The sequence below is a fragment of the Gopherus evgoodei genome, chromosome 22 (assembly GCF_007399415.2).
Source record: "Gopherus evgoodei ecotype Sinaloan lineage chromosome 22, rGopEvg1_v1.p, whole genome shotgun sequence".
Classification (NCBI taxonomy): domain Eukaryota; kingdom Metazoa; phylum Chordata; order Testudines; family Testudinidae; genus Gopherus; species Gopherus evgoodei.
Window position 1 is genome coordinate 5,448,248 of NC_044343.1, and position 19,428 is coordinate 5,467,675.

Below are 19,428 nucleotides of genomic sequence, written 5' to 3' on the forward strand. Positions count from 1 at the left end.
GAAGAATGGCCAGCAGAGAGGAATCTGATGTGTCTGGCAGAGATAACGAAGAATGAAATATCCTGCGAGGAAAATGCAGAGGCGCTAAGCCACAGAGTGGAAGGCCGAGCCCCTGCCTGCTGGTGTGATCAGCTGAATGAGTCAATGTTTGCCATGCAGGCTGCAGAGAGGTGTGGCGCAGCCTCCAATATCAGTTCATCCAAGTTCGGGGTCCAACACTCCTTTGCTCCAAAGGCCTCCGCTGTTGCAAACTGCAGCCCCTCTGCAGCTGCATGGGTCAGAGAGTTCAGATGAAGTGGAACCACAATGACTCAAGTCAGCCAAGAAGAGCGAAGTGGTTCAGCACTGGTCAGTCCACCCCAGTGGGTGGGGGCCTCGTCTGGAACTGGAGAGACCCAGGGTCAAGTCTCCACTTTGTCCTCAGACTCCTAGGTGACCTTGGTCAAGTCACTTAGTCATTCTGTGCCACAGTTCCCCAAATATAAACCTAGAGAGACTAACTCTGCTCTACCTCACCGGGAAGTTGTGAGGGCCAGGGAAGTACTCCAGAGCAGGGGTTCTCAGCCTTTTTCTTCCTGAGCCCCCTTTCCCGTGCACCAACAGGCTATAAAAACTCCACGGCCCACCTGTGCCACATCTGGTTTTCTGCATCCGAAAGCCAGGGCCGGAGTTAGGGGGTAGCAAGCAGGGCAGCTGCCTGGTGCCCCATGCCAAAGGCCCCCCATGAAGCTATGTTGCTCAGGCTTTGGCTTCAGCCCTGGCTGGTGGGGCTCAGAGCCCTGGGCTTCAGCTTTCTACCCTGGGCCCTAGTGAGTCTAACGCTGGCCCTGCTTGGCAGCCCCCCCTGAAACCGGCTCACAGCCCTCAGGAGGCCCCAGACCCCTGGTTGAGAACCACTGCTCTAGACAGAGGGGAAAGGGAGGGGGCCTAGCCTGTTCTGTAGGTTTTCATACCATGCCCATGACCGAAGTATCGGAGCGCCTTCCAGTGGCACATCAAGCAATGTGGCGAATGTCTCTTCACCCGGTGAGTGTTCTCTCCTCCTCTCTCCAGGCCGGTTGCTGTGCTGTGCCCAGGACCGTGATGATTTCTGGGGGCCTGCATGTATCAAGAAGGTACGTGGCAAGCCCACGAGATCCACCTGAAGCACAGAAGAGAGCGTGCAGAGGAGCAGAGAGTATGGTAAAGAAATGAGGCTGGGCTATGGGAGTTGTATTCTCCTGCCATTCTCATCTGTACCACTAGGTGGGGCGAACACCTCAGTTTCCATGCCAGGCTTGGGTCCCCAAAAACCAGGTTTGACTAATGCTTCAGAAGGGGCGCAGAGTCACTCCCCAAAGGGGGACACATTCCTAGGGAGGTGGTGGAAGTACTAGGGAGGTGGTGGAATCTTCTTCCTTAGAGGTTTTTAAGGTCAGGCTTGACAAAGCCCTGGCTGGGATGATTTAGTTGGGAATTGGTCCTGCTTTGAGCAGGGAGTTGGACAAGATACCTCCTGAGGTCCCTTCCATCCCTGAGATTCTATGATTGATTCCGCACATCCCTGCTGTGTTTTCATCCCCTTTATCCCGGGGGGAGGGGCAACTGGAGACTCGGACGCAGTTCTGAAATTCCGGGGGTTGTGCCAGTATCCTGTGCAAGAGGCCAACAGCTCCACGCTTTAGATTTTGCCCAGATGAGCTTGGAGAGAAAGAAACCACCAGGTTTCAGTGACAAGAAAATTAATTCAAACACAATCGAGTAGAAACAGTTGTTTGTAAATGAACAGGAAGTATTTGCAACCCAAATATTGGAGCTGGGTCGGCTACCGTCTCAGCCTGGCCTCACCCAGGGCCACCCAGAGGATTCAGGAGGCCTGGGGCAAAGCAACTTTGGGGACTCCTTTCATAAAAAAAAGTTGCAATACCATAGAATACTATATTCTCATGGGGGCCTCACCTGAGAGCAGACCAGTGAAACCTGCTTCACACTTGGATGTAAGACACTCCCGTTACTAGTTTGCACTTCTAGAGCCCCTTTCATGTACGGGTTTCAAAGTACTCTGCAGAGGAGGCTCTGATGTGTATCTGTGTGACAGAGAAATTCCCAGAACAGGGCTGTTCAAAGAGGAAGGATGGAGGGTGAATATCAAGGGAACCTGGCTCTTTGCTCATTGATGGTTGCGTAATACAGGAGGAAATCTGCTGAAGTCAGTTTCAGTGCGAAGTCAGGGTCACGCCTGCTCTGTGCACTGTTGTTCCTGTAAAGGTTCTGAGCCAGATCCTGGGAGTATAAAGTAGCTGTGAAGCTATGGGATCTGGCCTCTGAGGATCCCCCCTCCCCATGATAGTGCTTCTGGGGTGCAGAGCCCGCATACATTATTCTCCCTTGCAGCTCCCCCCCAGCATAGGGGGAGTTCCCAGGAGACAGGGGGCATGGCTGGGGCAATCACTACACTGCCAGAACAGCCCCTTGAGGTTATGAGTGTGAATTGGAGCAGCTCTGAACTGGTTTTAATATATGCTGGCAATTAGACAGGCCCCAAATCAGGGAGTTCAAAGTTGGCTTAAAGCTGCCTTTATCCACCTCCTTTGGGTTGTGTACAGCTCAGCCTGGCCAAAAGACGAGGGGTGAGAGACTGTGGCTCGGCTTAGCTTTGAGGAGCTAGGCCTGTCTGTTTGCTGTCCCATCCCTGGGCTCCCCACGCACCGCTCTGCCGATGCCACCCGTCCTGACCTGCAGCCCCATCCTGCAAGTCTGGACCTGGCAACTAACTCAGCTAACATGACTCATGGCAACCCCCCAGCCCCTGATAAACAAAGCTGAGGGTGGAGTGCCGGGTTTGTTCCTCACATAAGTGGAGGTGACAGCAATGTTCTTTAGAAACCTTCCCTGCACACAGAAAGCCTCTCTGGTTTGCCTGGTTTATTTGGGCAAGTCTTGCGCTGATTTCCCTAGGGTGAAGGCTGTGATGCCAATGCTGAATCAAGGGAAAGCACTTAATAATAATAGTAATTAATCCTCTCTCTTCTCATCCGTTGATCTCAAAGTACTTTACAAAGGAGGCCAGTATCATTTTCCTCATTTTACAGATGGGGAAACTGAGGCACAGAGCAGGGCGGTCACTTGCTCAAGGTCAGCGAGTGGCAGAACCAGGAACAAAACCAGGTCCCCTGAGTCCCAGTCCTGCCTGTTTGTTTAACTTGGCTCCCGCATGACTAAGTCTTAAATGTCTGAAACATTTGACGAGAAGTGTGATCTTTCCTACCGAACTCGCTCACACGTTGTCTAGCAGCGGCTGTAGTTCTGGATCTGTGCAGCACCTAGCACAGTAGGGCGGTGGTTCACAACTGGGGCTCACAGGTGGTATGGGAAGCCAAAGAATAACAATAACCTATCCCAGGACTCCTCTCCCGTCCCACTCACCCCCCATGGAACAAACTAAATTCTAGTTTTACAACACACAAAAGCCAAACGGAGCCAGGTCAGGCTCCAACCCCCTGCAAGCCTGTAGCACGGCCCAGCCCACCAATGTTCTGAATACAGAGCGCGTCACATCCCGCTGTTTGTCGGGCTTGGCTTTGGCAGAGATTCTTATTGCATCACTCGAGTCAGCTGCTCACACTTAACAGTTGCTCAACAATCAGAGAGGGGGAAGCTCACTTTGCATGGGGGGCGAAGGGATACAAGGGGGGTGCTCTGCAGAGGGAGCTACTGTGACATGGTGAGGGGCAGGGAGCTGTCTCCAGGCGGAGAAGGGGTGGGGTTCGAGGGAGGCCAGCAGCTTGCGGCTCCCTTGCCAGCTGCCAGGGGTAGCTGTTCCAGGATCTGGCCTGACCGCACCGGTTCCTACCCGTTCCCCAGCCTAATCCTGGGTGTCGCAGCGGCCAATTCTACCCTTCTACGTCCCACTTTCCGTGGCTGGATGCTTGCCTGCCCCCCATTTCCATTGCCCCTATTAACAGTTATTCTGTCAGGAGAAGCTCTCCTGGTGGCATCGTCACTAAACACTACAGCTGTCTAGGGGTGGCTGGATTTGGTGTCCCTCACCCATGCCTGGGTCTCAGATACTGGCTTCATGTCTTTCCCCCTCGAGATTCAGTTCCTGGACTCCACAGGAACTGTTGGAAAGCCTCAGATGCCATAAATAACTCCCATGTGGTACAGAGATGCCTGTCTCTGAGCTGGGGTTAATTCTGCCACTCACTAATATACTGAGCTGTCATTCCTCAGCTAATGCTGAACAAAATCTGAGAAGAACCTTTAGCTGCTGGCATGGGCTTTCTCCCTGAATATTCTTTGGTATTTCTACTCTGGTTGTTTAGATTCACACCTGTTGTTGTCAGGTTCACACTTTAATCTCCTGCTCCCTTCTTGCACTGTGCACCGCTTAGACACACCTGAGACACTCTGTCTGTGTGTATGTGTGTGAGTGAGAGAGAGAGAGAGAGAGAGAGTGTATATGTGACAGAGAAAGTGTGACGCAAAATACCAGCATGTGGGACAAATTCAGCCTGAGAATAACTCTGGTGACATTCTGGAGTTACACCCAGGATTGTTTTTCCCCTCTGCATTCAGGTTGCTTGCAAGCCATGTGAGCATTTGTGCAGAGCATATGGGTGTGCATGCTTATTGCCTGATGCACTTACGTGCAGGAAGGGCATGGTTACAGGACAGGGAGGCAAACTATACCCCCAGAGTGCAGGCAGCGAGGAGCCTTCGTGGGCTGCTTAGGGGAACGCCCAGAGCTGATGTCTGTGAGGATCGAGTGCTGTTGCTGCACATGATAGGGCCTGGATCTCCTTTCATTCCAAGCAGTGTAAAGCAGGAGTGAGCCCAGGACTGGGGACCCTAGGACTGAAAAACAGGGAGCCCAAATTCTCTTCTCTCCCTTAGTCACTCAGGGCCTGGAATATCCGGGGGACCTGCAGTTGCATCCCCAGCAGCGAGGCTAACGGGGAGGTGTCTGCAGCAGCAAAGGGAGAACCAGGCACAGGTGGAGAAATGGCTGGGTCACGTCTTACTTCCCACAGAGCTCACCCCACTGGACTGGGACTGGAGCATCCTCTGAGGTTCCTGGTTCCTTTTGTGGCACTCTTAACACAATTGGTTCCCTCCCACCCCCAATCCCCAAGTATCCGTCAGTGGTGATGGGACGAAGGGGTCATCATCGTGTTTCTGGAGTAGTACTGTTGGGATTCTCACTGCTTGGCCCTATCATAGGGGAAGAACCGTATCTCCCAGGGAATCACCATCCAGAAGGCGAGACATCTCCTGCCAGCTGCACCCTTGCTCAGGAAAGCGGGGACAAGGCAGTGAGGCGGAGCGCTGGTTGGGCATGGGCATCAGGCACACATCTGGTCTGCTGCAACTGTCAGCAGGAGCAATGGAGCAGAGCAGCCTCCAACGAGGGCAGGAGACCGTCAGTAGAGCAGCGTGGCTGGGCTCACAGTCTCCTTTCTCCAGCCATAGTATCAAACTGTGTGTGTGCATTGGAGGGAGAGAGAGATGCTGTGTGTCTGTCACTGATCCAGTCAGAACCTACAGAGCAGAGACTACAAGCAGCTGGAAACACAGCAAGCTGGCCCAGCTCAACATCTCCCACGATGCACTGCTTCCACGACTGGCGACCATGTTGCATCATAGGGGATGAAGTCTGGATGAGGAGACTGGCCTATAGAGGAGACTGGGAACATGAGGCACCTGAACTACAACTCCCATAAGGCACCATGGGAGCATGGCAGAAACAAAATACTTACCAGTTTGTTTTTGTTTTTGTTTCCAAAACCACCAAATTTGTTGTGGAAAAACACCCCAAAAGTGGGGACTTTTCTCTATTCTTTCTAAGCAGCACTGTGGGAGCGCCAGTGACTAGCCCAGAAAGCACTTTAGAATAGGAAGGTGCAGAAGAACAAGGCAATGCTCCCTTAACTCCATGCTGGGGCACCGGCAGATGGGACACGCTCAGCTTTGGGAGCGAGGTATCCTCACAGCTGACATGCTGGGGTGTAAAGAGACAAAAAAAATTTTAATCTAAAATATAGAACTCCAGGGCAGTGACCTTTTCTCATCCACTTGCAGCTCAAACGGCAACATACCCAAACCATAGCCAGCTCCGTCTCCATCTGTTCCTGGCAGTATGTGGGGGGCTGATCCGAGGACATCTTATAACGAAGGAGTTGATGTGCAGCTGGAGGGTTGGAAAGGCTCAGAGACATTCCACAGGGCTAGAGGCAGGGAATCCACCACCTCAAGCCTGATCCCTTTTGAATCCAGAATCTCTTTTGCCAGAACCTGGGAATGGGTGACGGGATGGATCACTTGATGATCACCTGTTCTGTTCATTCCCTCTGGCGCACCTGGCATTGGCCACTGTCGGAAGACAGGATACTGGGCTAGATGGACTTTTGGGCTGACTCAGTAGGGCTGTTCTTATGAATCCTTCTTCTGGGGTGGAGACAAAGCTGGGAGGAGGGCTGTATGTTTTGGGTTCAGCCATGGCTTGTGAGAACGGCTGTTTCTGTCAATAAGGCTAATGAGGTTTCAGTGAAATGGGTTCTAACAGGAATCTAATGGGATTTCAGTGATTTGGGATTTAAATGGAAATGGGATGAAGACAGCTGATGAGGTCCTAACCCAAGGTGGCTCGGGTTGGAGTCTAGGTTCTGAAACCCACTCGTGGGCCTAAACTGAGCTGCATTCAAACAGCATCGACCCACGGGCGGGCGGAGCCGGGTAAAGTGAATCTTAGGCTGACTTGGCAGGATGCTTTTGTTCAGACCCTTTTCCCGGGTTCCAGCTGAGACATGCTTTGCCTGGATAAATGCCTACAGGCCTGTCAGTGCTTCCCCAGTGCAACAGCTGGCAGATAAGGAAGGGAATCCGGGAAGCTAGGAGCAGCCTGAGCACAGCGAGAGTAATTGCACCAGGGGGAGCAGGGAGATTTGCAGCTTCTTTACATGACAGGCAAAGAGCCTGCAGCAGTGGAAGGAGGGAAGTTAGGAACGAAGCCCATCAGATCAGCAAGGGAAGCAAGAGGGGTGCACTGTTCAAATGACACACAGCTGCTGGCAGTGAAAGGCCAGAGCTCAGGGGAGGCAGCTGCTAGCCAGGGCAAACCAGCTTTCCTCAGCTACCAATGCTGGGCTGTTCCTGCTGATTACCGCATTCCCACCCAGGGCTGCCCTCGAGGCAGGGTCTCAGAGCTGAGATTTCCCCATTCCATGCTGGGATGGGAACTTTACGAACCTCAGGGTTATGGGGTTTCCACGTCTCGGTCCCCAGTACTTAGAGAGGGGATTGGGATTCATGATACCTTGGTTTTATTCCCAGCTGTGGGAGGAGACTTTGATCAACTGGTTGGACTAGGAAGCTGGGCAACAGGACTCCTGGATTCTGTGCCATCACAGACTCACTATGTGGCCTTGTGTGTGGATCACTTCATTGCTCTGTGCCTCAGTTTCCCCATCTATAAAATAAGGATGATAATACCAACCCACCACATGCGTGGCTCACAAGGCCTAGAAAACCAATATTTATAAAGCTCTTTGGGATCCTTGAATGAAAGATTCTCTAGAAGGGCAAAGCGTTACTAAAAAGAGGGAGCAATCCTGCCTTTGGTCTTGGGAAGGCAGAGCTGGGTTCAGCACCAGCACACAGATCCCCGTGGGCGGGTGCTGATCCTAGGTAGAGATCCCATAACCTAGTTCTTCCACAGCTCAGTCCTGGCAAGGGAAGGTCAGAACATGGGGCCTGAGATTTTAGAGAGAACAGAGTCAGAATCAGGCCTTAAACCCCGGTGCCCCTGAACTTCATGATGTTCTGGATCTGGATCCAGAGTTCAACTTCGGTCCCTTCCTAGCTGCCCGTCCCCCAGGCTGGTCCTGCTGTGGAGGCCCTGCTGAGCTCGCATGAGGAAGAGGGGCTGGGATGTAGGCGTGTCTGCCCCACAGTCTCTGTGCCAGGCTGAACAGGCCCTAGGGAAGCTGCAGTTTGCCCCGCCCAGCGAGGGAGCTAGGATGCGAGCATCCCCAGACACAGGCTCAGGCAGCCTCCGTGTTGCTAGGTAACCGGGCCAGAGGATTTTGTGATGCCGGTCACGCTGCTGAAGTTCCCACCCCTCCCTCAGGGCCGCGGCGCTTCCTGCGAAGGGGTCTCCTCATTCAGCGCTCTCCTCTGGGATGGTCAGGCAGGTACCAGGGCCAGATGCCAGGAGGGAGTTTCAGTTTGGGGCCTGCCAGGGCAGAGCCCGGAATGGTGTGAGGAGGGGCTCGGATCCAGACCTGGCATTTTCCTTGCTGGGTGCTGCTGATCTGTGGGGAGGGTCCCCTGGTGGGGCAGCTGTGGGTGGGTTGGGGCAAGAACAGGCTTTGGCTCACCATTGCGCCGCTTCCACCAGGTGCCCTGCTTGTGCCACCGCTACCTCCAGGTGTCATGTGCCATGAGCAGCTTCCTGCAATCATCTGCACCAGCAGGTGCTTTGAAGGTGGCATCATAGCAGCCAGTGCAAAAGATTCCAGGGCCCCTGTCTGGGGACCAACGGTACCCAGTCAACATGGCCCTGCCAGGCTTTGCGGAGGGGACAGCAGGGGGGCTGAAATGCTGCAGAGATGGGCTGATGGCTAAGCGAACATGGAGCGGCTGAGAATGGACAAACTCACTCCAGGCGCCGACTCCTCTGTGGGGGTCTGAGCTGGGACTTGACATGGAAACGGCAATCTGGCTGGTGTCTGTGGTCATGAAGAGCCCGTGCTGTCCCGCGGTTCTGGTTTCCATGGGAGAGCTGGGGACAGTGGCCTCTGAAACCTTCAGCTCCGGCCCAGGTGGGGACAGTGACTGTATAGGAACGGTGCAGCCTCCCTTTAAATAGCTTGTGAACCTTCTCGTGGTGCCCACCATGTTCCATATTTGAGAAGCGCATGCCGCGAGGCCAGGCATGCTGGTGTCCCGGGAATGTGGCGACCTGGGCAAAGCTCCGCCTGTCTGGTTTCTCCATACCATCCTTGTTGTGTAAAGTGCAAAAGACACAACCGTGGCCAAGGGCTGATCCCCGCTGAGGGCCACCCAGGAGTTCTTATGTGAAGTGAGTTTGGTGGTGGGTCTCCACACACTCCCAGCCGGCCCTGGGCCCTGACACGCTCCGCAGAGGGACCAAGATCCAGTGGCCCAGGAGTGGGTCCTGGCTGCTGGGGGAGGTGTGTTGGGAAGCCAGATCTGTTTGCTGCTTCCCAGGACCACCAGCTGTGGGTGTGACTGGATCTAGCTCTGCAGGGCTGGGATTTCCAGCCGGGGTGGGTTCAGCGAGGGGAGGCTGACGCGTGCCAGGCAGCTCGCAAAGCCCCCCGCATGGCTTCCCCCACTGCCCCCGGTAGGGCGACCAGACAGCCAGTGTGAAAAATGGGGAGGGGAGGCAATGGGGAGGTAATAGGAGCCTATATAAGAAAAAGACCCCAAAATCGGGTCTGTCCCTATAAGATAGGGACATCTGGTCACCTTGGCCAGGAGAGGGCTGCCGGAGTCCCCGATCTCCAGCTGCGGGATGCACGGGGTGGGAGGAAGAAGGGGGCACACGATCGGTCCCGCCCTGCAAGCAGGTGCTGGGGACGGGGAGGGGGGGCAGGTCCCAGCCCCCCACCCGCAGAGCTGCATGGGGGGGCGCTGATTGCAACCCCCCCCCGCTCCTCTTGCTGGGCGCCCCCGCCTGCTCCTTTGTTTCGCTGCCCCGGGCTCGCCATGGAAACGGGCAGGAGCCGAGCCGAGCCGCGCGCACACGCTCGCTCCCCCCGCCCCAATTCAGCCCGCCCCCCGCCCCGCCGGCTTTGTGCGCGCTCGCAGCAGCCGCCGCCAGCCCGGGCGCCCGAGCGGCTCCAGCCCCGCAGGGATCGCGGCGGCCGAGGCGGGAGCAGCCCCGAGCCCCGCGCCCCCCTTTGCCCGGGCCGGCCCCGGCAGCGCGGCGAGGTGAGTGGCCGAGGCGGGGCGGGCACCTGCGGGCTCCGGGCTTTTCCCCGCCCCGGCGGCCGGACAAAGGGCTGGATCCGCCCTGTGCTGCAGCCCGGGGTGGGGGGATGTGGCACAGACCCTCCCCATCCCCAGGCCAGCGGGTCCCACGGCTCAGACCCCTGGGCGCTCGGGTGGGGCTGGCCCCCGCCCCAACCCCCTCCCCCGAGCCGGGGTGCGCCCCCCTGGCCAGACCCCCCCCCCCCCGACTGGTCCCAGCACCGGGTCCGCTTCCCTCGGGCAGGACTTGGGGAAAGTTTGGGGGCGTGGATCGCGTGGGGGGGGTTGGGTAGCGGCCGGGGAGGGGCAGCTTGGCAGGGTCAATTCCCCCCCACCCCCCGCGCGCTGGCTCCGATGGGAAGGTGCAGCCCCATTCTCGGAGCCTGTCACCCGCGTGGGGGACCCGCCCCCCTCCCCACGGAGCCTGGCTCCTGCCGCGATCCCGCGCCGCGGCACCCGGGCGTTTTGTTCCTTGGGGTCCCGGGCTGGGGCTGGCACGACGGGGGGGCGCTAGGGGGCGCCCATCCCGCGTATAGCCCACGGGCTGCAATACAAGTGGGGACCCTTCCACAGGCTGCAGGTAGGAACCTCAGCCCTGCCCTGCCGGTCTCTGGCAGGGTTGGGGAGCAAGGGGAGGGGACTCAGACCCCACCCGCAACCACCCCACCCCACCCCCCGCTGGCATTTTTAATAGGATAGCCTGGCCAAGCTGCAACCTGCTGCAGCATCAGTGTCTTGCAGGGATCAGGAGAATGGGCAGAGCAGGATTCCCTGCAAAGATCTGCTGCTGAGACCCCAGCCAGGCCCTGGGCTTCCCTCCAGCCCCCCCCCCTCCTCGGGCCAGGATGAGGGATTCAAGGCAGCCCTTGTTTTGCCCTTCTCTCTAGCAATCACCCCACTCTGCCTGCCTACTGCCTGGCTTTTTACCCCTCGCACCCCCACCCACCTTTTCCAGCATCCCCAGAGTGAGCCGTTTAAATCTCACGTCAGCCCCATGCCGGGGTCCTTCTCCCTCACCCATCGATTGCCACATGACTGCCCTCCCCTGTCCCGCCTCCAGTCTGTTACAGAGCGCAACTACCCCTGCTGGGCAGACCAGCCCTGGGCTGGGGGATCACACTGACAGCTCCTAGCCTGGGGGAAGGAAAGCAGGGAGTAGGTGTTATTGCCACAGGCTGGGTGGGGTGGGCAGGATGGGCATGAGACAAGGGGTAAGCGGGAAGGGGAATGAAGAGCCTGGACAGGGGGGCAACGCGGGTGAGGCTGGGTATGAGGTGGCTGGATCCTTCCATACACCCAGCATTCATGCGCCATTCCCACCAGTGCCTCCTGCTGGGAGAGGCTGGGACTGGAGTTGCCGAGAGTCCCCACCCCAGTCAGCGCTCCTGCCCTACTTGCTCCAGTGCTGGGTTGGTCCTGGGGTAAACGATGATCTTCCCCCCCAGACAGCACTCCCCTACCCCTTGAGTGCTGCTAAACTAACCCTTGCCGCGTGTCTCGTTGTCTAGACTGACCCAGGCGAGCCCCCGTCGCTGGCCCCCTGAGCCGACACCATGATCTCCACGAAAGAGAAGTCCAAAGCCCCCAAGGATAGCATGACGCTCCTTCCGTGCTTCTACTTTGTGGAGGTGGGTAGAGGCTTTCCAAGGGGACCCAGAGCACAGCAGGGAGGGGGCGGGCGCTGCCTTTCGTGCCACGCCCCAGCAGCGAGGCGGGAGCGGAGTGTCAGCGGCATGTGAGATGCTCTCGCAGGAGCCAGCTGAGCCCTGCAGGGGCTGAGGACGGGGGAATGAATGGGAAATGATTCAATTTACACGGCTGGAGCTGATTCCGTTTCTGAGGCTGAGTCTCAGTTACTCCTTTCCTGTGCATGGGGCCTGGATGGAGGAGGGTTAAGGTGGCTTTAATCTACCTTTGTTCTTCCTTTACTTTGAAGATGTGGATGGGTCTGCTCAACTTGAGGTTTGAGTTAGAGCAGCCCTGTGGCTGCTCTATCTTGCACTCTGCTTCCCATGACTCCCAGCAAACAGAGAATACCCATAGTGCAGTGTGCCCCGGCCACACCCCCAGCAATCTTCTGTCTTGGGGTTGGGTGCAAGAAGAGCCCTTGTGCCAGCCCTGCACTGATCAGGGAGACCCTTGGCAGGGTCATTCTCAGGAAACTGTTTTCACCCACCTTAAGCCCTTTGACTCTGCTAGAGGGGCCCAATGTGGCCTGAGTGTCACTGAGAATTGAGGCATGTGGCTGCATGTCATGACTGCTCCCTGGGTGGCAGAGCTGCAGGTTTCCTCTCTCTGTCTCGCGCTCTAATAAAATCTCTCTCAGGGAGACGCTTACCACAAAATGGACCACAGGCCTTGTGGGCAGGGGGAGAGGGATCGGTACATAAGGGCTGACGAGCTCTGCCCCTCAAGCCCCTCCTGGCCAGGTTTGAGTGGGGTTGGTGGATGGGCAGAGACGCTAGGCCTAGGGGGAGGAGTGAATGAGGCGGAGGGTCTGCTTAACATTTCTACTGCAGCCCCTAGAGACTGGAGCCTGATTGTGACAGGTGCTGTACAGACACATAGGAAAGAGACGGTCCAGTGATTAGAGCAGAGGTGTCTGGGAGTCAGGACGCCTGGGTTCTATTCCCAGCTATAGGAGGGGAGTGTGGTTGCAGGGGTGTCTGGGAGTCAGGGCGCCTGGGTTCTATTGCCAGCTATAGAAGGGGAGTGTGGTTGTGGGGGTGACTGGGAATCAGGACTCCTGGGTTCTATTCCCAGCTATAGGAGGGGAGTGTGGTCGTGGGGGTGACTGGGAGTCAGGACTCCTGGGTTCTATTCCCTGATCTGTAAAAGGCAGTGATTACAATGACACCCCTGACTTGCCTTAGAGGGTGATTGCGCCTTAAGGCCCTTGAAGGCAGGTCTGTAGCATGGCAGGGGGATGAAACTGAGCCCACTGCACCATGCTCCTGACTCACCTCTTTGCTTGCCTCCTTCCTGCCCCTCACCCAGCTCCCGATCGTGGCTTCCTCCATCGTGACGCTGTATTTCCTGGAGCTGACCGACCTCTTCAAGCCAGCCAAGGTGGGTTTCCAGTGCTATGACCGGGCCCTGTCCATGCCTTATGTGGAGACCAACGAGGAGATGATTCCTCTGCTGATGCTTCTCAGCCTGGCCTTCGCTGCTCCCGCTGCCTCGGTACGTAGCCGGCGCCAAGCCTGGGGGGGCTTCTCTTTCCGCGTGGGCCGGGAGGGCTGAGACAAGGGGGTGAGGGAAGGGAGAGGCCTGGAGGGACCTTTTGGAGAGGGGGGAGGGCAGATTCCGCCCGGCCCTGATTTCACCTCCCTTCTTCAGAGACCGCAGGGGCCCGTACAGCCCCAGGCACAGGCTATGGCAGCCCAAACTTGTGCCCGTTCTTCAAAGGCCCCTCTGCCCCGATGCCCCCTGCCCAGAGCAGCCTCGGCACCTGGGGCTCTTGCAGAGACAATGCAAAGCTGGGCCAGGTTTCGGGGCCCCTGTGGACCAGCCACCTGGCACGATAGGACAATGGTAGAGTATGCGGGAGGGGGATGTGTGTTGTGTGGGGACTGGAGTAGTTGGGGGCTCCCCACCAGTGCTCCTGCCCTACAGCGCCCCCTGCTGGGAGAGGGTAGGGTTTGAGTAGCTGGGAACTCCCCAGTGCTTCTGCCCCGCTCCCTACAGCGCCCCCTGGGGTAACTGGGAGCTCCCCCCACTGCCAGCGCTCTTCCCCTGCTGCCTACAGCGCCTCCTGTAGGGAGAGGTCAGGACTGGAATTCCTGGGAGTTCCCCCCATCACTCCTGCCCCGCTCCCCACTGCTGGGAGAGGGTAGGACCTGCCCCTGTGCCATAACCTCTACATTTATACGCCTCGCTCTGACTTGTCAACAAGCCTGCAGGGCCCACGCTGAGTTCTGCTCTTCCCCCCAGATCATGGTTGGGGAAGGCATCATCTACTGCCTGCAGTCCAAGCTGAAGGGACGCAGCGGTTCGGAGGGGAGCATCAACGCCGGCGGTTGCAACTTCAACTCCTTCCTGCGCAGGACTGTAAGGTTTGTGGGTAGGTTTTGCCGCAGTCCTGGCCTGGAGCCTTTCAGTTCTTTGTATCCGGGGGGGATCCTCCTTCTGAAGCTGCCCTGGGCTTGGATGAAGATGGGGCGGCGACGGAGGAGCCTGCATGGGAAGCACATGCAGCTTGGAGCGTGACCTGCAGCAGCCCAGAGATCACTGCAGGCTCCAAAGCCCCACGTTCATCCTCCATATTAGTGTCTCTCTGGTTGCCCCTGCCGCATGGATGCCCTTGGCCTCTGACCCCATCATGGCCCTGCTCCACTGCTCTCGTGCTGTGGGCTCTGTGGCCACCACCCCAGAGGTGGCTGCATTTCACTGGGGTTCTAGTCTGCACGGCACTTGGGGAGGACAAGTGCTGTGGAAATGGAAAATGTTCATTGCCCTGTGGCACTTCCAGACCTGGCTTTGGCACAAACCTGGGAGGGGTGAGGAGGTGGGAGGGGACTTGGGGAGGTGGACAGAGGAACTGGGGGGAGAGGCAGGTGGGAGGGGGCAGAGGAACATCTGTGACTTCCCAGTGGCCATGGCTCTAACCCGTGACCCGCTGATGATGCCCCCAGGGGTCCACGTGTTTGGACTCTGTGCCACCGCCCTGGTGACCGACGTGATCCAGCTGGCTACTGGCTACCACGCTCCCTTTTTCCTGACGGTCTGCAAGCCCAACTACACCCTGCTGGGGATCTCCTGTGACTCCAATCCTTACATCACTCAGGACATCTGCTCAGGCCAGGACCAGAATGCGATTCTCTCTGCCAGGTACGTCCCATGCAGTCCGGGGCCAAAGGGCTCGGCTTGAGGGACTCTGCCCCTGACGGTCCCAAAGGAAGGGAGTCCGAGGCTGTCTCTTCTCACCCGCCCCCCTGCCGGGCCCTGCTGCATGTGCCACGCTGGGATCTGGCCGCCCACCGTGCCGCAGCCAAGTCCCTGCCAGCACTAGTCCAGGCTGCTCGAGCTGTCCTTTGTTTCCCTTTTGCAGGAAGACCTTCCCATCCCAGCATGCAACACTCTCAGCTTTCGCCGCTGTCTACGTGTCGGTGAGTTCACTCGCCTCTCTCCTTATCTCCCAGGCCTGCAACTGCGGGCTGATGCAAGCAAGTATGTGGTGCCTGCAGGCACACGCATGCCTCATGCTTCCAGCTCAGTCCCTCATGCATGCCCCTGCACAGCACCTTCCCCAGGCAAGCCACCTCGCTGTGCACACACAGCCCCTCAACACACACGTGCTGCTCCACACACATGCAAACACCTTTTGGTGCCCCCTCAGCCCATGCTCCTCCCCCTGTGTACCCCTGCACACGCATGGATACATGCACACAGCGCCCTGCCTTATGCAAATGCAAACACAACTACGGTGCCCCCCAACACAGTCAGATGCCCCCTCAACACATACCCATGTGTGCAGACACACAGATTGCTTTGCTCTCACTCACACACACATGCAAAACTGCGTACAGCTAACATAAGCCTCACCCTCCTGGGACTAGCCGAGGTGCTCCCCCAAACCAGAAAGGCCTGGGCAGTCCATGCAGGGAGAGGGTCACCCACCAACACAGGAGGTCTCATGCCCAGCCAGCCCCGTGCATTTGCAGGGCTAGCACTCGGTCCGTGGCTCTGACAGGCCCCTGCTCTCCCCTCCTTTGGCCAGATGTATTTCAACTCCATCATCTCAGACAGCACCAAGCTCCTGAAACCCATCCTGGTCTTTGCCTTCGCCATCGCCGCCGGCGTCTGCGGCCTGACCCAGATCACCCAGTACCGCAGCCACCCTATTGACGTCTACGTGGGCTTCCTCATCGGCTCTGGGATCGCGGCCTACCTGGTGAGTTCATGCCCCCGGGGGGGCGGGAGCCCGGCTCAGGGCGCTGAGCTTAGAGCCCCCATGGAGAGGAAGGGCCTTTGCATCTCCCTCCAGGGGCTGGCTTCCGTCACTGGCATTAGGAGCAACGGAAGCTTCCTAGAAGTGGGGAGCCAGCGGGCCCCCAACTGTGACTGGATGGCTGCTGTGTGGTCTCACCCCGACCCTGGCCTTTCTTGCCCCTTCAGGCATACCACGCGGTGGGCAACTTCCAAGCACCAAGCGAGAGGGCCCCGGCCAATCCCCCGGCCAAGGACGCCCTGCGGGCCCTGACCCAGCGGGGCCATGACTCGGTGTACCACCAGAATAAGTCCGTCAGCACAGATGAGCTCAACCCCCAGACCCGGCTAGACGGGGTGAACCGCCAGGTCCAGCGGGAGAAGAACTCCCTGGGCAGCCTGAAACGGGCCAGTGTGGACGTGGACCTGCTGGCCCCCCGCAGCCCCATGGGCAAAGAGAACATGGTCACCTTCAGCAACACCCTGCCCCGAGTCAACACCCCCTCCATGGACGACCCCGCCCGGCGCCACATGACCATCCACGTCCCCGTGGATGCCTCCCGCTCCAAGCAGCTCATCACCGAGTGGAAGCAGAAATCCCTGGAGGGCCGGAGCATGACGCTGGCCGAGGAGGCCAGTGGGCACGCGAGGGCTGGCTCAGACTCGGTGGGCGCGGATGAAGAGGAGCACGTCCCCCCCTCACTCTACCCGACGGTGCAGGCCCGCACGGCCGAGCGGGCCGCCATGGGGCCCCGGGTTCTCATCCAGCCCCGGCCGGGGGCATCCCAGCTGGTTCACATCCCTGAAGAGAGCCAAGGCACCGCCAACATCTCCCCCAACAGCAGCTCGGCCGTGCGGGCCAAGTGGATGATGATGGCGGAGAAGGGGGTGGGCCAGCGAGTGGCCAACCCGCCTCGGCTCATGCAGGTCATCGCCATGTCCAAGCAGCAGGGCCTGGTGTCGGTCACCCCCAAGCACTCGGAGACCTCCTCCTCCTCCACCAGCTCCGATTCCTCCCAGTACCGCTCGCCGTCAGAGCGGGACAGCTCCAGCATCGTCACCATCGACGCCCACGCCCCGCACCACCCCGTGGTGCACCTGTCCTCCGGCAACGGGCCCTGGGAGTGGAAGATGGCCCAGAAAGGCTCGGACGGGCAGGACACCTACGAGCTGAACGAGATGAGCAAGGATTACCGGGGCTTCCGGCCCACCAGGAGCGCCGGCGTCTCCCCGGGCTCCTCCATTAGTGACATCGAGCAGGACGAGCCGCGTTACGGCAGCGTGGCCACCATCAACGTGGCGCCGGGAGGGGGCGGGGCGGCGGAGAGAGGTGAGGGCGGCCTGGAGAACGTGCTAGGCCCCACCAGCCGAGAGTCCACCCTGCGGAGGAAGCCTGCCAGCCTGACAGTCAGTGAGAAGGACGGACACACGGACCACGAGGCGGAAAACTACTACAAGAAAATCCAAGCCAACCGGAGATTTAAGGAGTAATTCCCTCCCCCGCCCCCCCCAGCTTTCACCCCACCTGCCCCGACCCAGGGCAGCTGTCCAGAGTGGGGAACCTGCCTCCGTGGGTTTCTCCGCTGCTGAACGACACAATCAGCACGATCCGTGTGCTGCTGCTTTGGGACGAGGCCAGGACCGGGGTGGTGTGAGCATCCATCTTTGGTGGGGGGCGGTCTCCAGGGATTTAGTTACAGCAGCCTCAAAGCGGAGCAGCATGTGGAGAAGATGTTGCAAGTGCCGGATAGGAGGGGTGGACTAGAAGACGCAGGGACCACAGAGTTCTTCTCCGGGGCGTTAAAACAACGAGCCCTCCGCGGGACTCCCAATGTCCAACCAGGGGAGGAATTTTCCGTGTTTATTTATTTGTTAACCAGGTGCTGATGGGTCCCGGGAGGGTTGGAGTTTCAACTGTTGCGATGGTGGGGTGGGAGAGAATGACTTTGAAAAGGCGGATTCCAGGAGTCCTGGGCTACCAATTGAGGCAACTGTCTCCAGCCTTACATGTCGATTTATTTGCCTCGCTCGCTGGGAGCTGGCAGCCAATTGATCCAGTCGCCAGCGGCTACCTGGACAGCGTCCTGTGTCATGTCCTCCTCCATCTGTTTTATTTGCAGGGGGGCCCGTCCGGCCAGCGACTGAATTCCGAACACTGTCGGACTCTGGAAATAGCTCCCTGGCTGACGCGTGGGGCGTGTGCGGTGGGAAGGGGCATTAGCTGGGGCTCAAAGGCTTTTCACTGGCTGCCTGGAGATTTTTCAGGAGCCCCTTGTTCAGGTGTCAGTGCTGGCCTGGCCACTCCTTGCCCTCTGTGCTGAGTCTCACACGGGCGCCTAGGGACAATTGAAGCTCACCCCATGTACTCCCTATGGGTGGTCAGAAGAGGCTGACGGACAAAGCTTTCCGGGGGTGGGGGGGCACTTGCCTTAGCCGCCCATCAGCTGAGGACACATTGATAAATAACCCTCTGTGCTTTGTTGTGGCTTCCAGGCTGTTCAGTCCTGCTGCCGCTTTACCACCCCCTCCTGGCACAACGTGGTACAGGGCACGGGCATCCCAGGCGGGATGAAGGCTTTGGAAGAGCGCCCAGGCTTGGGAGGGGGGAAACCCGATAGCACCAATTTAATTTTCTCTCTCGTCTCGCCATCCCTATAGCGAGACAGTGACCGGGGGAGGGAAGGGAGCTTTCGCACCAGCCTTGTGATCTGAGCTGGTGGGATTTTTATTTATTTATTTTTTAAATAGCGCGGGAAAGTTTGAGGACGTCTTTGTGATGCTTTTGTCGTTGTCGTTCGCCCCCCATGAAAAGTGACCCCCAGTTCCCCTGGTTCCCCTGCCCCATCCACAGCCAAGCTGGCGGCCCCTTACTTGCCGGGGGTCTGAGCACCAGCCTAGCGACATCTGACTTAGTGGGCTTTGCAGCATGGCCCCTATGTGGCCCACGGCGATGGGATGGGGGACAGCGGAGGTACAGGAAATGGATGTCTGCCCCCCTGCTCTAGCAGGCAGCTGTGTGAGACCCCATGGCCTTTGCTTAGCCTTCGGGCATCTGTCTCTGTAGCCACAGCAGCTCGCTGGTCAGGAGCAGTGGGAGGGGGAGGGCTGTGAGCTGAAAGGCAGGTGGGTGAATGGGAGGCATGCGTATGGGGGTGGGGGGGTTGCATAAGGGGGAAATACACTCTCCAGAGAGATGGGGGGTCCTAGCTGGGAGAGGAGGGTGCGGGGAGCTACCGCTAGGGGGATGGGGGAGGGGAATTACACAGTGGAATAACAGGCCTCGATTCCTTACATTGCCCAATGCGACCGGTGCAATTAGAAGGGCTTCTCTGATCCTTCAGTGCTCTTCCATTTCTCAGGGGCAGCCACGTTTCTGGCTGGCGAGGGAACTTCTTGGGAGAGCAGTGAGGATGGAGCCCTGCCTGGTCCCCTGGCAGCGGGCGAGACAGGGCGCGTCCCCCACCTTTGAGGGAGCTTTGTGGCTGCTGGAGCTTGGGGCAGGGAGTTACAGGTGTCATGGTAGGA

At 58.3% G+C, this 19,428-nt stretch overlaps 1 protein-coding gene across 4 annotated transcripts in view; it reads left to right on the plus strand.

The window, feature by feature from the left end:
• Positions 1–19,046, plus strand: part of PLPPR3 (phospholipid phosphatase related 3) — a 34,960-nt gene extending 15,914 nt beyond the window's left edge. The window contains exons 4-11 of one of the 4 annotated variants that reach the window (XM_030540772.1): positions 1,054–1,182; positions 11,484–11,603; positions 12,973–13,158; positions 13,909–14,038; positions 14,610–14,805; positions 15,026–15,083; positions 15,695–15,868; positions 16,093–19,046. In XM_030540772.1, coding sequence (XP_030396632.1) covers positions 11,529–11,603; positions 12,973–13,158; positions 13,909–14,038; positions 14,610–14,805; positions 15,026–15,083; positions 15,695–15,868; positions 16,093–17,394 — 2,121 coding nt within the window. In that variant the 5' untranslated portion in view covers positions 1,054–1,182; positions 11,484–11,528 and the 3' untranslated portion in view covers positions 17,395–19,046. Of the gene's footprint in view, positions 1–1,053; positions 1,183–8,047; positions 8,172–9,875; positions 9,937–11,483; positions 11,604–12,972; positions 13,159–13,908; positions 14,039–14,609; positions 14,806–15,025; positions 15,084–15,694; positions 15,869–16,092 lie in introns of those variants that run through there. The other 3 variants (XM_030540775.1, XM_030540773.1, XM_030540774.1) reach the window with 3 other exon arrangements.
• Positions 19,047–19,428: the final 382 nt, after the last annotated feature.